Genomic DNA, 15,612 nt, shown 5'->3' on the forward strand with positions numbered 1-15,612 from the left:
TAATGGCAAAATGCCTTCACCCAGCCCCCAAAAAAGCTGCTGGCGTTTAACAGCTGAAACAGAAATAGAAAACACTGTCAAGCCCTGTAATAGCACACGAATCCTCACTTTTAATGACAGCCAGCGCATTAGGATATTGTCTGCACAGAGGCATTCTTCACTGCCTATCCACATCCAGTAATTGGCTGTAAGGATTCCTCTTTGCTGGAGCTCAGCATATATCGAACGAGACGCTAATGGATGGAGCATCACCGCCTCTGCAGCTGCTGCAAACAAAGGGTTACAAAGAGTCAGCCGCAGTCTAAAAATAGACTGTTGCTCTCGCCTGCCTCTGCACAGGTCTCTGTGGATTTCACTCTTAAGCTTTTGCACGTGAGCTAAAAATAACCCTCTTTGTGAAAACATACACACACTTGCTCTCGGTACGCTCGTCGCTCTCTGCTTCTCCCCAGTGACAGAACACAATCGCGCACTGTTAAAGAAATATGCAAAAAGGCTCCGGAGAAATTGTCGATTGCAAACGATTTGCTTTTCTCTAACACGCCATGGAGGACGTGTTTGAAATTGTACACACTCCTCACAGCAGGATCACAGCCTGTCACTCGAGAGGACATGCATGCATAGCGCTGCGACCACAAGAACTACACAAAATATCTCCAGCAAACAAGCTAAATAGCTTTAATACCAACGCAATAGTTACTGACGGGAAGCAATTACAGAAAATTTTATGACGCTTCAGCATCGCCACTGCTGTCATTGGAATCATTTTTTAAAGTTTAATCTGTTGGTAGTGTTTGTTTTTGAAGACTTGAATCTCTTGCACCGCTGAGGTATTTGAAGCAGAGAGGCGTGCGTTCGCAGAGCTTACAGCTGAAATGATTCGTTTCTTCACATTGGTCAGATGAAAGCAGTCCCATATGCTTTAATGTGATTATCGTCTACGTTTGGTCTGAGGCAACACAGCATTTAATTAGGAAGGGGTCATTTTTCTGTGACCGTCTCATCCTAAGCTGGTGTCATTACTGCCATTAAAAAGGGCTTCACTGACACAGCTTATTGCAGGATGCTGATAATTAGGAATAAAGTGTTAGAAGTCACACCCAGTGGACAAGATGGTATTTAGTAAAACAAGGCCTGTTTGCGTTTAGAGCTTTTTCATGTCTAACACAGTACACACGTACATTTTATGGAACAGCTGTAGCTCTCTGCATGAAAAATGTAAACCAGTCGATGCTTTTGTGAGTGAATCTTGTTTTTGTTTCTTGGGGGGGTGTTGAACAGCATCTTCCAAGGGTTGTGAAATTGCTTTTGCCGTTTGCTGTTCAAATAAGAATAAGTCTGAAACTACTGCTCATATTTATTTCTGAAAATAAAACAACAGTAGCACATCTGCTGGTCGGTTATCGTTTACACTGAAATGGACATTAACTACTTACATTCAGTCTCAGAGATCCAGAATCTCAGAGATGTAAGGCAGAAACTTCCACCACACATAGTTGCTGCAGGACTGCAAACAAATGCAACCAGTTGGCAATCAGCTGAGTTTAGTTGCCTGTTGCAGAAAAGTTGTGCTTCTTTGCGTGGGTTGACTGAGACTGATTGCAGTGTGTTGGCAAAATGTCGGCATTTACTAATTAGAAGGCAATTATTTACAAGTTGTCTGAGAGTGAATGCAGTCAGTCTGAGTGGGACAGTAATTGTTTGGAGGTTTGGAGACAAGTTGCCTCCCACCAGGCAGCCTATGCAATCAGCTCATGATTGAAGGTGGTTGCTTAGAGGTTGAAAGTGCACCGCTGCTGCACTTTGTTGCAGCAACTATGTGCAGTTGGTCAATGAATGTGGGGAAAAAAGACATCATGTACACATGGATGGGCAACCAACTTGGTTTTTTTTTTCATTTTTGTTAGCCGCAATGTTTGCATCCTTTTTTTTTTTTTTTTTTGTAGTGTAACTGAGACATTATATGGATGGAGTGCTGGAGGCCTCATTTACCAGCTTGGTTAGAAGGCTGTACATAAACTTCATGGCTGCCAAGTATATATCATATATCAAATATCAGAATTTCACTCACCAAAATTAAAGCTTCACAGCTGCTTCTTTATCATAACACAAATTAATCATACAAGTAAACATAAAAGACCAATCATTAGCCAACAATTTAATTTATTATTTAAAAATTTAGTTTAGCAGTGGTTAGCAATTAGCAATTTAGTTTAATTTAGCAGTGGGTGATCTGTTTTTAGTCTGGTTTTACACCAGAAGGTCCCCTAACCCAGTTGATAAACTCTCTGAATCAGTACTGAGGTGTCCATAAATATCTGATATCAGTCAGATCGATATCAGATTTATATCCAGCCAGTTTCCTCAAGAGCTCGTGTTTACAGACGGACAAGCTAGTTGTGAAGACAGAAGCTGCAATCTTTGACTAACCTTAAAACCAACACCACGTGGAGGACTGAACTCAAATCCCAGCTTCAGCTTTCTCAGCCCTGTCCTTTGTGTTCCCAACCTTTCATCCCTGCTCGAGCAAAGCGATGAAAAACGTTCTGGACTAAAATACACACTGCTCCTGCGTCAAAGCTAGGCACCATTTTTTTGCTTTTTACAAATACAGCGTATGACACAAGTACCTGCTTCTATGAATCTCTTTTATCAGATGCAGATTTCTTTGACAAAATTGGTTATTTGTTCTATTACAGTCGGTAAGCACAGCACCATGAAGATAAAGTGTAATCAGTAGGGTCTGTTTAAACCCTGACTGCTCAGCGAAGCCACAAAAAATAGCGCAGAACATGACTGTACCCTTATGTTCTGTGCTTTAAACATGCTGTGATACACCTCTGCCTTGCCTCTGCTGTCACTGGGAGTCAAGCTCATTGTTAGTCATCATAATACTGAATAGATGCAGGCTAGAAAACAAAAAAAATATATTTGCACCTTATAAAAATACCAGTGCCAAAGGCCTGCTCCCAGACACATGATAGCAAAAGACCTCTGTATTTGCAGGTATTTGTCGTGGCCATGAATACAATTGCTTATTTCTGTGGCTCTGGCTTCCATAAGCACATGGCCTTTGAACATTTGTTTGAGTGGCCAATTCACAGCTCCCCCTTTGACACACAGGAATGTGGGTGAAATCAGTCCGTACATCCATCTAATCTCACATCTCCACGTTTTTCAGCCTTGGGAAATAAACACCAAGCTGTCTGTTATTGAAGGAGGGGAGCAGGGAGGTGAAATGGTCTGGGAATTAGGAGTAGAGATGTTCCACGGTGGCCACAGCTCAGCACGCAGTTTGTTATTAAAAGCTTTGTAATAGGCTAGATTAATCTCTAGATATGGTGTAATCTTTGAAAGACTCCACAATCAAATCACTGGAAGAAGATGGTGGGAGTGAGAGTAGGAGAGCTTTCTTTGTTAATGCTCTCCTGCTTTAGGAAAACACCATTTTGGGTCTGGTTAGGTGGTGGATGTAGCCTTGGCTCCACATTTAATTGCTGTGCAGTGGCCCTGCTTACAATGGATTTCAGTTTTTCTCTTTTTTTAAAGACAGGGTTATCCAGAATGCAGTTAACCCAGGTTTAAAATGTATTTGAGCAGGTTAGTCATTGTCTTCTATGCTTTATAATACTGTTTTGAAATCTAATTAATATCCCTCTGAGACCCAGCTTATTCAGTATTTTCTCTCTAGTGGACAAAAAGTTGAGAGATGCTGTTTTCCCCTCAGTTCTCAGGAGGACATTGTTTTGATAGATTTATTCGCCTGTATTTTGACTATTAACACCTAATGGGCAGTCTGTATTTTACATACAATAACATTTAAACCTGATCAATATTAAAAACCATGTGACTCTTTAAATGATAAAGCAATACCTGATTTGATATTTGTTAGTATCTTTTTTCCTGTAATCGGTCAGTAGCGAGATGCCAGCAGCTTTGACATAATGGCACTATTTGGTGTCCAAGCCGTGAGAATGATTAGCGGATATGATTATTTATAATATCATGGCATCGGTAGACGAACTTTGATTCACTTTTGTTTTACATGTTTAAAGTGTTGCTGAAAGTGTTGGCATAACTGAAGCTGTGCTCTATAGAGTTTTGATTTATTTAATTCTTTATTAAAACCAAGTCAGAAGTAAGTGATTTGAGAATTTTTGTGACTTTTTGAGCTCAAACTGGAAGCTCCACAGAGCAAATCAGTTTGTTCTGGTGTTTCTACTTAGACAATGAATACAGTCTGATAATCTGAGATATGTAATGTTGGTAATGCAAACATGTAAATCCTACAGTTTTAATGGTTATAATACAAAGGTGTGCATTGAAAGCACTTAAGCAGTTGTTTCAGTTTGTTTAGCATGTGGAGCCAAAGACTGAAGAAAACCTGCTGCTTCTTCTTGGTTTGTGGTCATATAAACATGATTATATCTGCAGTGAACAAACACTATTGAATCTCAAGTGAAGTTTCAAATGTCAAAGTTTTGCTCTAAACAATCGCTCACTGACCAAATGTTACCCACCGCATGAGACAAGTGTTGTCATGACTGCCACTAGACAAAAATTACATATGTTGAAGGCCAACAAAGGATGTTTGAAAAATGCACTTTTTAACCCGAGTTTTGCAGAAGCGCAGCAGACGTTAGTGGACGTGATGAATATGAAAACCACACTTTCTTCACTGTTGTAATTGCTAAACGTTTATTTTGTATTTCCCTTAAAATGCTTTTCTTTCCGTATTACCATTTGAAGTGTAGATTTGGATGTGACCATCTGTCTCTTGGTAATTACATGAAGAAAACCAGTCCCAGACTCTGCCAGTCTGCGCCCTCCAATTTATCAACCGTTTTCATTGTGCTACACAGTATTTATAGACTTAGTGTGTCATGTGCGCTTTTGAAGATGACTAAATAAAACACAGTGCCCATTTGAAGGTGGGACTTCAGTCAGTGACATAAGCCTAGTGCCACTAATCTTCAAAGGCGGGTGTATTTGTGGTGCAGCAAAGAGCAGCTTTCCTTATTGTCTTGGTTTTGAAGTCGTAATTGTTATTTAATTTGTGTTGTGCTTTGTTGTAAAGGCTGTGGAATAATAATTGCATTGCTTTTTCTCCTCCACCTTAATTTGATGCATGTGTGTTTCTGGACACACCCAGAAACACACACGGTAGAGACCAATACTGGCTTGAGCTGATTTAATTTTGGTAAAAATCAGGTTGAGCTTAAGGTCACACCAAATGTGACAATCAGTAAAATTTAGTTTTAACTGTAATGTCTTCACAGTAATATACTAGGTACTCAATTCCTTGGAAAATGCAAGTACCTAGGTTGGCTAAGCATTTGACCTTTACCCTCATTCTTAGCTCACAAGGTCAAAGTTGATCTTGAAAAAAAATCATCATATGAAAGGGCATGGAAGGAGCTTTACAACACACTCTTTATTTTTTCAGTACAACGGCTTATGACTAAAGCGCCTATATAAATAAAATTCTACTAACTTAACCTTCCTGTCGTGATCAGGTCAAATCTCCCCGATTTACAACTTAAAACACTCATAAATATTGTGTTTTACATCTGATTGCCTCAGGGCCTTATGACATCCTCCACACTATGAACTTGAACATATAAAAGTGAAGATCACCTCTTTTATTAAATTTTGAGTGTTATAATCAACCTCTGTGGCGTTCCCCTAACGACCCCCTTTGGTGATGAAAAATGTTTATCGTAATTTAAGAGCTGTTAAAACAGACCAGTCAATTTTTACCGGGAACAGTAAAGTAAGAGGGGTGGGGGTGCACAAAACTGGAGGCTTAATAAGTTATCATTTGAGTTGTCGGTGATGATGATATAGTGAAAGACAACACAAGAAACTAGTTCACAGGACACAGCCACTGTGCTCTATGAACCAGAATCCAGAGGTGAACCAGTCAGTGGATAAAGAGCTCGACTGTGGATTTCTTATCAATAAAAAAGCAAAGCAAAGGTGGCCTCGTCGTTACTATACTTTTTATGTTCAATTCAATTTTATTTATATAGCGCCAAATCACAACAAAAGTCGCCTCAAGGCGCTTCATAGATACAGAGAAAAACCCAACAATCATATGACCCCCTATGAGCAAGCACTTTGGCGACAGTGGGAAGGAAAAACTCCCTTTTAACAGGAAGAAACCTCCGGCAGAACCAGGCTCAGGGAGGGGCGGGGCCATCTGCTGCGACCGGTTGAGGTGAGAGAAGGAAGACAGGATAAAAGACATGCTGTGGAAGAGAGACAGAGGTTAATAACAGATATGATTCAATGCAGAGAGGTCTATTAATACATAGTGAGTGAGAAAGGTGACTGGAAAGGAAAAACTCAATGCATCATGGGAATCCCCCGGCAGCCTACATCTATTGCAGCATAACTAAGGGAGGATTCAGGGTCACCTGGTCCAGCCCTAACTATATGCTTTAGCAAAAAGGAAAGTTTGAAGCCTAATCTTGAAAGTAGAGATAGTGTCTGTCTCCCGAATCCAAACTGGAAGCTGGTTCCACAGAAGAGGGGCCTGAAAACTGAAGGCTCTCCCTCCCATTCTACTTTTAAATACTCTAGGAACAACAAGTAGGCCTGCAGTGCGAGAGCGAAGTGCTCTAATCGGGTGATATGGTACTACAAGGTCATTAAGATCAGATGGGGCCTGATTATTTAAGACCTTGTATGTGAGGAGCAGGATTTTGAATTCAATTCTGGATTTAACAGGAAACCAGTGAAGGGAAGCCAAAACAGGAGAAATATGCTCTCTCTTTCTAGTCCCTGTCAGGACTCTTGCTGCAGCATTTTGGATTAGCTGAAGGCTTTTCAGGGAGTTTTTTGGACATCCTGATAATAATGAATTACAGTCGTCCAGCCTGGAAGTAATAAATGCATGAACTAGTTGTTCAGCGTCACTCTGAGACAGGATATTTCTAATTTTAGAGATGTTGCGCAAATGGAAGAAAGCGGTCTTACATATTGATTCCTGTCAGAGCAGTGGTTCAACCTTAAGGCTTAGAAACAAACTGTGAGGGAGACACGACTTTTATCAAAACTGTTTTTGCAAGTTCATTCAAATCACAGCAACCATTGTCTCAAGGCACTTGCCAGGTCTCTCTTGAAAATGACATCTTTTACCTGGATAAATAAAGGACTAATATTTACTTTATTAAAACCACAACAATCAAATGGCCCTATATGAACTAGCACTTGGTGACAGTGGGAAGGAAAACTGTCAGAACCAGGCTCAGGGAGGGACAGCTCTCTGCTATGATTGGTTGGGGGTAAGCAGGAAGTTTAAGTTAGCCTCCATGCTACCTGATGGATGTTTGGGTGATTTGCAGGTGACTAGAGAACTAAAAGTCATCGTTTCATTTCTCAAAGTAGAGAGTGATAAGACTAATAAAAGCAGGAAGAAAGACTGCTAATGATTTCATTTTTGTTCTGAACTTTCTATGTGAGGTAGTATGTTGGCGTCTGCCTCACAGGTTTACAGCAAAACATCATCATGCCACCAGTAAGACAGGCCTAATAAATTTCTTGTCTGCTGTTAAGTGCTGCTGTAGAATTTTTTTTTTCTTGTTTCAGATTGCAAAAGGAATTTAATAGTTTTGTAATAAGACGAAGGATTACCTAGTTTCACTGGCTGCATGCATAAAACCCTTTAAAATGCATTCAATTGTATCGTGGTAAAAGTTGCAATAAGTGGCTGCACGGTTTAGCAACACTCTAAAACAGGCAATTTTAACCAAACATCTGCATATTACAACATCTAGCAGATGAGGAACATCATCCACAAAAATGCAGTCATGTCTCTATCAGCACTTGACAGAAACACATGTTTGTAGCTGCTAACTGCTGATTGAACTTCTTTTAGCTTTGCTTGCTCAATGGATGATGGCAAGCAAGTGGGACTCCCTCTCACACGTCATTCCATTTGTTTGTAATTAATAGACCTTAGAGACAAGTAACAAGCTCCTCAAAAGATGCTTGTTATTCTTTTTCATATTTTCTGTCATATACGGTTATAATTTTGGCTTCATTTTAAACAAGGACACATTTTTAGGCTGATGTGTGTAGAAGTAACTCCTCTGAGCCAGAATCTCTGGCGTTAAACTGCTCTAAACAACCAAAATGTCTCTGCATGATGTCATTGAGTATTCCATGACCTGTTGGCATGTGGTTGCTGGTTGTCACTGGATGAAATTGGTTGCAGAAATGTGCCTTCCATACAAACTACAGGTGACTGTGGCAAGCTGCTTGTGACCAAAACAACTGCGATGAGGTTTTTGGTGCAGCAGTGAATGGTTACCAGGGAGCCGCTGATTGGTGTCTTGGCTCACATGACTGTCAATAACCACTCATTATCAGTCAGGCAATGTTCATTTTTCCCTAGCGACCACTGGTTGCCAGGCAGTCACCAACCAGTCTCTAGGTTTGTGTGACTGAGGCAAACAGGGTCTGGCTGTGAGCACATAAGCCCCCACTCATGTGTGATTCAAACCATATGTCTTTGGGGGCTATCGAAGGTCCTTTATGCTAAGGTTAGCATAAAGGAAGGAAGTGAGGTGAAATAGTTTTCCTAAGACAGTGAATTTGACAAAGTATAATATACTTGTTGAATGAAGCATAATGTAAAGAAGAATTATTTTGAACTTAATCGTACAATGCTACTAAAAATGAACTGGAAAAGCATAAAAACTTCCTTTTTAAAATTGTTATCTATCTACATGGTTTTCTGAGGACAAATCATAAGTTAGAGAAAATGCAACACACGCCCATAGCTGGTGTAAGCCTTATGCTAGGTTTCAAAGCCCTTCATTGCGATTGTTCTTGCCTGCCTTATAAAAATCCCTGATGATTGTGTGTTAGTATCGGTGTGCTAGGATACATGTAATTCACTCTGAATTCTACAGAAATGTATGCAGGCAGGGAAAGAATGGATCCAATGGATCTAGTCCTCTTTGAATAGAAGTCCTGAATAATGTAGAGGTAATTTCAAGTGGTCTTGTATGTCATTTTCTTCTTCTTTTTTTTCCACACGTGCAGGAAAGGTCTGTCTAGTTTGTTCCAAGTACAGTCTGAATCCTGGATGTGACATTTGAGGTAACCTCGGGCAAAGATGAGCCTGACTTTTGTTAATAAATAACTTAGAAACACCCACAGTATAGACGAGGAAACTTGCACCTGAGGGTGTTTGCTCAGACTAGATAAATAATTCAGCACTGGCCAAACCACACAAAGGCAGGTTGCATTGGCTGCCATCATGCTGAGGTGTATGCAAGGTTTTCTGCTGAGATCTGTTGCGGGATAATGAGAAAATGTGTCCTGTAATTTGATGAAGTATATAGTTAATATTGGATAATCACAATTTTAAATGTTTGAATGTAGTTACAGCTAGTTACAGTATGAACTATATCTAAGAAAAAGTAACATTGAACCCTGAACACATCAATTTTTTAGTTGCTCCATGGACTTGAATTGGAGTCTCCTCTGCTCAGTTAGTCCTGCTCTTCTTCTTTCTCTTTCTGTCTTCTTCTTTCAGCTGTTCCCTCTAGGGGGCACAACACCGAATCATCTGCCGTCATCCTCCTTCACTACATCCATGTGTATGTGAATGTTGGATAAAATGCACCTATGCGTATGAATGGGTGAATGTTGCATAGAGCACTTCAGCTACAGTAGAAAAGAGCAACATAAGAACCAGTCCATTCCATCCATTTACTGTACCAGTCCTGCACCAGCCTTGCATATTTCTCTCCCACTCCTGACTTAAGTCCTTTACACACCAGACACATAAAATACATGCATGTATTTTGTGTGCTAAATATATTTTTCAACTCACCCATTCTTAATGGAGCTGGTATACTGCTGTGTTTGGCAAGAAGTGCACTTGTAGTTCAAGTACTGCTGTATACAGTAGTATACAATGACATGTAAATGGGAAATGGCCTGTATTTGTATAGCGCTTTTTACTAGTCTCCCCTAGGGACCCCAAAGCGCTTTACACACCTAGTCATCCACCCATTCACACACACATTCACACACTGGTGGAGGCAAGCTACAGTTGTAGCCACAGCTGCCCTGGGGCAGACTGACAGAAGCGAGGCTGCCATATCGCGCCATCGGCCCTTCTGGCCAACACCAGTAGGCGGTAGGTGAAGTGTCTTGCCCAAGGACACAACGACAGAGACTGTCCGAGCCGGGGCTCGAACCGGCAACCTTCGGATTACAAGGCAGACTTCCAACTCTTGAGCCACGATCGCCCACGTGTAGTAAATAGTAAAATAGTACAATTTTACCTCCGTACAGCTAGATGTTGCTACAAGTTGGCTCCCTGAAAGGATTTCATGGCCTCCTCAGATCTGGTCCCACATCTGCTAACAGCTCAAACTGCCCCACTGACATCCTGAAATATCATATCATATATATATATTAAAGCAACCATGATACAGCTTCATCTCCTGGGTCAAACTATGAAATTCTCCCTGGTCCTGCCTTCTCGTGAGAGTTGGATTAACACAGAATCCCTGTTGCTTCCTTTTCTTGTTTAGAAACATCAGATCCAGCTCATCATTGCTTGATTCTGGCATTGATATTTTCACAGTGCGTTTTTAGAATTTGCTACAAAAACACAACACGTTCAGTGTGCGTATGCATTTCATGACAAGTTTGGATCTGGAAATTCTGATTTTTGTGTCACTTTTCGTAAAACTTGTGTAATGGCCACCTGCTTTACCGCAGTTCTTCTCTTTCCACCTCTCATGGAAATATGTTCTCTGTTTTTAGTCCCGGTCAGTAATCTTGCTGAAGGCTTTCCAGGGAGCTTTTAGAACAACCTGATAATAACTGAGTACAATCGTCCATCTTAGAAGTAATAACTGTATGAATTAGCTTTTCAGCATCATTCTGAGACAGGATATTTCTAATTTTAGTGATATTGTGCAAATGAATGAAGGTAGTCCTCCATATTTGTTTAACGCGGACACAGAAAGACGAATACTGGTCAGAATGACTCCAAGACTTCTCATACTGTTACTGTACTCTGCTAACACTGAGGTCTCTCAGTAGTTTTGTTGTATACAAATATATGTATATAAAAATGCAATCATAAATTCTCTCAAGAACCTGCTAAATATTGATGTTTTATATTTTTGTTGTTTTATTTTTTATTTTAACTTTTAATATTTGGTCATTTCCAAAGCTTAACAGTAGCTCAAATATCAGCTGTGAGCAATTTGAACTCAATAAAAATTCATGTCATTCATGCTTTTTTTAACTTAGTTTCAAAGTTTTAAATGACAGTTATGTAAGGGTTATTTCCAGAGTCATAAACCTTTTCCTTTTGGCGGGTGAAAACTTACATAAGTACGAGTGTACATCTAAGTGCTTCTCCCATTTCCTGTTCCAGGATGGCCATCCAGGTGGACAAGTTTGACTTTGAGAGTCTGCCACAGCCGGACCAAGAAAGTATCCGCTTCAGTAACCCCAAACAGCTGGAGGAGGAGCGACAGCACGCCCAAGGCTGTCAGATCAACAGCAAGCTGGGCATCTGTTGGAGCATTATATCCTTTCAGTGGTTACATGTACTATAAAAGCATCTTTAGGGGAATTGGCCTAATGTGAACTACAAAGACCATAGACGTAGTTGGTAAATACTTATCCCCTACAGTCGTGGCCATAATCACGGTCAAACAGATTATGTCAGCATTCCTTTAACTGTTGTTGTTTGTTGATATCGGTTCGATCAGTGTTAGAGCACATCTGGACCCTTCATCTGGAGGCCTTCTGGCCAGTAGGCAACATGTTTTGCCCGCATTAGCAGATGGGGACGCTTATGGCAGAGCGCTTGCTACTCTGACACTGTGAAGTGATATATTAGTAAGTGGGAATATAAATGTGAAATTAAATTTGTGAATTGTGAAATGAGACACTTTGCCAGAGCTCTTAGTCTGCGGTCCATTAAAGATAGTGACATTGTATTAGCATACCTACTCTGCGAGATTTAATTAGAAAAGTTTCCATTTGCAGTTTTTCAAAATGTGTGAGTATAGCATGTGGATAAAACACAAGCGGGAATGGTTGGCAGTGATCTGATTGTGCCTAACATTGTTTCATGAAACCACCATCCAGAGTGCTTATCCAGCTGTTAAGTGATGACGGCCTGTTTACAGCGTCCTGCCATGCGATTGCGTTCGTCCCTAACCATCCTGAACCCTCAAGTTAACTTCATTGAGCAGAAAAAGTTGGCGTTCATCAGCTTCACTGTGTTTATATTATGCTAAACACAGCTCTGTAGCTAGCACATCGTTATATTCCTGCTAGTCAAACTTCAGTAACCCTACAAACATCACTGCTGTTTAGTTTTCTGTCTTCATTTATGTTGGAAGTGACAGCAGAGCTGTATGTTTTAATTTTTCAATAATCCCTCAGTCAGAACCTGAACTGTCATAGATGGAAACTAGCGAGCTAACTCCCTGCTAACTTCTAACAGTGTTAAAAATCATAAATTCTGTTTTCATGGATGACTGGATGTTAAAGTTAAATGTTACACCTGGTAGAGCAGCAACACTGATCATTTTATTACCTATGAAAGAATTTAGATAGTTTGTAACTGTCAGTGATGCTGCAGTGTTCGTTTGACTTTGGGACCTGAAGCGGAGTTTGGACCTGGAAACGGTTAATGACGTCAGACTTAAAGACCAGATAGGAGTGTGTTAGGAGGGGTTAACGTTTTGGCTCATGTGTTTCGTATCTGTTGTCGTTCTCCATGTTGAAGATGTTTTTGATTTAGCAGATATAGAGTATCCCCAAGTCAGGGGTTCTATTCTATATTAAATTCTCTATGTGGAAAAATTGAGTTTTATCGAAAGGTAGAAAACCTTTTTGAGCTGTTTGCCAACAGACAGCTATTTGGACAACTGCTCATCTTTTGCTACCTTGGTACTTGATTTCCTGATTCTTAGATGTTCTGCTCAAAGACGATCCAAATGCAGATGTTTTTTGGGAAGACTGTTCTAATAAAAGAAAATTTTAGTCCAGAACTTAGTAGTGAGACTACACATATTAGAAGCAAATCTACATGCACAGAAATTTCTGTAAACTATTTAAATTCAGAATCCAGCCAGGACTTCAATTCCGTTCAATGCAGTTTTATTAATATAGCACAAAATTATAACAATGGCCACTTTATATCTTAAAGCAAAGCCCCTACAGTGTCCTTTGCTTACAGCTAAGACATCTTCAGTTCTTTTCTGCTGCCACGATAGGGAAGCAGAGCTTGAGAGAAGTATATAGTCAGTCAGTCTGGATTTATCTTTAGTGCCTTATATCAGCTCATCACTCAGTAGTTGGCAGTACTATGCACGTATCTAAGAGCTACTGATTGTTAGTGAGCATGGTAACCAGTTAATGGGGAATCCAGTCTGGGAGCTGAAAATGCTGTTTTCCATGTGTGTATGTATTTTGTTTTGTTTTTTCATGAGGGCGTAAACACTTCTGTCACCATATGCATTGGTTTATCTCCCAGCACTTTGGCGGCTTATAGGCAGGAATGAAGAAAGAAAGCGACGTATGAATATATTCCCAACAGCATTCCCTTTACTGCAACAAAAAAAAACCCTGAAGCAGACTGTTTGAACATATGTTACTATTGTTGTTTCTTTTTTTGTTTTTAAGTGTGAATAGTATCATGTATGATATATTAGTCAGGATGGTGTCAACAGGAGATTGACCTATAAGAACAAGCCAAAGGAAAGGATTTAGAGGCTTTGCAGTATTGATCTAATTGGAAATGAGCTACACCCGGGCTGTCAAGTGAGAAATTGAACTAGAAATTAAAAATGTGACATTTTACCCTTTTAACCTTCATTATGGGTGGCTTGTGTTTGAAAATGGCTCATTAGGGTACAGTAGAACTGGTATAGAGTCTGTTACTAATTCAGTGCAAGCGACTCAACTGGCTATGCGACAGATGCCACATTATATCATCAAGTCAAACCTTGATCCTATGATTTTCTGCACACTGAAACACATCCTTGTTGATAATGACTCAGCCGCTAAACTTGTCAGAATAGCACAATGTAAATTCTGCTTCAGGGTAGATTTTCCTTTTTACAATATGAAAAATAGAGAACTATAAAATCTGATTACACTGCATGTCACACTTAGATACAATTATTTGGCCTTGAGCAACTAACAGTCACTTTAATTTGTAATTTATGAGCTTGTTGATAGTGTTTGGTACTGATTCACAGAGAGTGATTCTGCCACACGCAGTACAGATGCCATGAGAAGTGGAAGAGATAAAAAGCAAATGCTATGTGTGTGTCTTCCCCCTGAGGAGGTCATAGCCAAGTCCATGAGTCATCTCTCAATGCACAGTGTGGAAGTTCCCCTCTCAATAGCGAGCTTAAAAAGCTCTGGATATGTAGTCATTAGTTATGATTATATCAATAATTACTATCAATTAATATCAACATACAATCTGACTAAAATGCATGTAAAAAAAAAAAAAGTACATACATATAAGGTATGCAAAAAAGTTCAGAGGTTCATAAAAGTCAAACACTTAATCTGATTGAAACTTAGTTGATTTTCCATTTAAGATAATCTTGAATGTCCGCATGGATTCCAACACTGCTGCTTTTTTTTTTTTGGATCACTCCCTGAAAGTCTCCCTCTGACATTTGCACTGTGCACTTTGATGTTTTGCTGTGGACCCCAACTTTTGTAACATCTGCTTAAAACTGACCTCAAATTGTGTGAAGGATCAAAAATGACTAAGCAGTTTTCAGTTGAAGGGCCCATAGTTTCCAATCAGGAATGCAGAGCAGGAGCATGCTCGTCATTTTATTCGGCATTCACCAGGTTCTGCTCCGTAAACGGAGTGAGAATGTCAATGTGGATTTTTGTCCCGAGTCACCTTAGTTATAACATTCAGTAGAAATCACATGAATTATGTTGCGTCCCAGCATTGTGCTGTATCAGAGGGTAGGAGCAAAGTGCAAGAGGGTTTTTTGCTTCTTCTGTAAAATGATTTATTAATAGCAGAATAGCTAAAAATGGCCCAGAGGTGCATGGAATGATGATTTTAAATGGGAAATTATCAGATAAGCCTTAAAAATTCATTATTGACCTGTTCTCTGAACTTTTGATTAAACTTGATGTACGCATACAGTTATTTGAAAAAGTACAATTTCACATGTTCTGTATTTTTGGTCGCTACTATATCTTAAATTCTTGAAATATTTATTAACTCAACATAGTTTGAAGTTCAAAACTTGGTTAAAAAGAATGCCAATATTCATGTTGACTTGAAATATACATCTTGTACCAGAGCAATTTAGGACTAGTTTTAAATTCACTGCACAGCTGAACTGCTTAGGCAGGCTGTTTGTATAATTCATCAGTCAAAGCTCAGCTCTGAAGGTCTCCCGGACTGTCTGGGCTTATCCAATAAGAAGCTACTTAAAAGCAGAACAATACAGATTCACAAATTAACAGCTGAAAAGTCACTCTTTCAGCTCAAAGTAGGATGAACCAATTTTCTAAGCAACACTCTGGAATCCTTTTTATTTCAACTGCATAATAGAAATGTTAAATTGT

General features: G+C 39.7%; 1 protein-coding gene across 3 annotated transcripts in view; it reads left to right on the forward strand.

Moving 5' to 3' along the window:
* Nucleotides 1-15,612, forward strand: part of trappc9 (trafficking protein particle complex subunit 9) — a 241,521-nt gene that overhangs the window by 152,733 nt on the left and 73,176 nt on the right. For all 3 annotated transcript variants that reach the window (XM_085395522.1, XM_085395524.1, XM_085395523.1), the window contains one exon: nt 11,417-11,570. In XM_085395522.1, coding sequence (XP_085251648.1) covers nt 11,417-11,570 — 154 coding nt within the window. The remainder of the gene's footprint in view (nt 1-11,416; nt 11,571-15,612) is intronic.

Source organism: Rhamphochromis longiceps, linkage group LG22 (genome assembly GCF_057381845.1).
Source record: "Rhamphochromis longiceps isolate RC_006_pf linkage group LG22, R_longiceps_female_GT1.1, whole genome shotgun sequence".
Taxonomy (NCBI): domain Eukaryota; kingdom Metazoa; phylum Chordata; class Actinopteri; order Cichliformes; family Cichlidae; genus Rhamphochromis; species Rhamphochromis longiceps.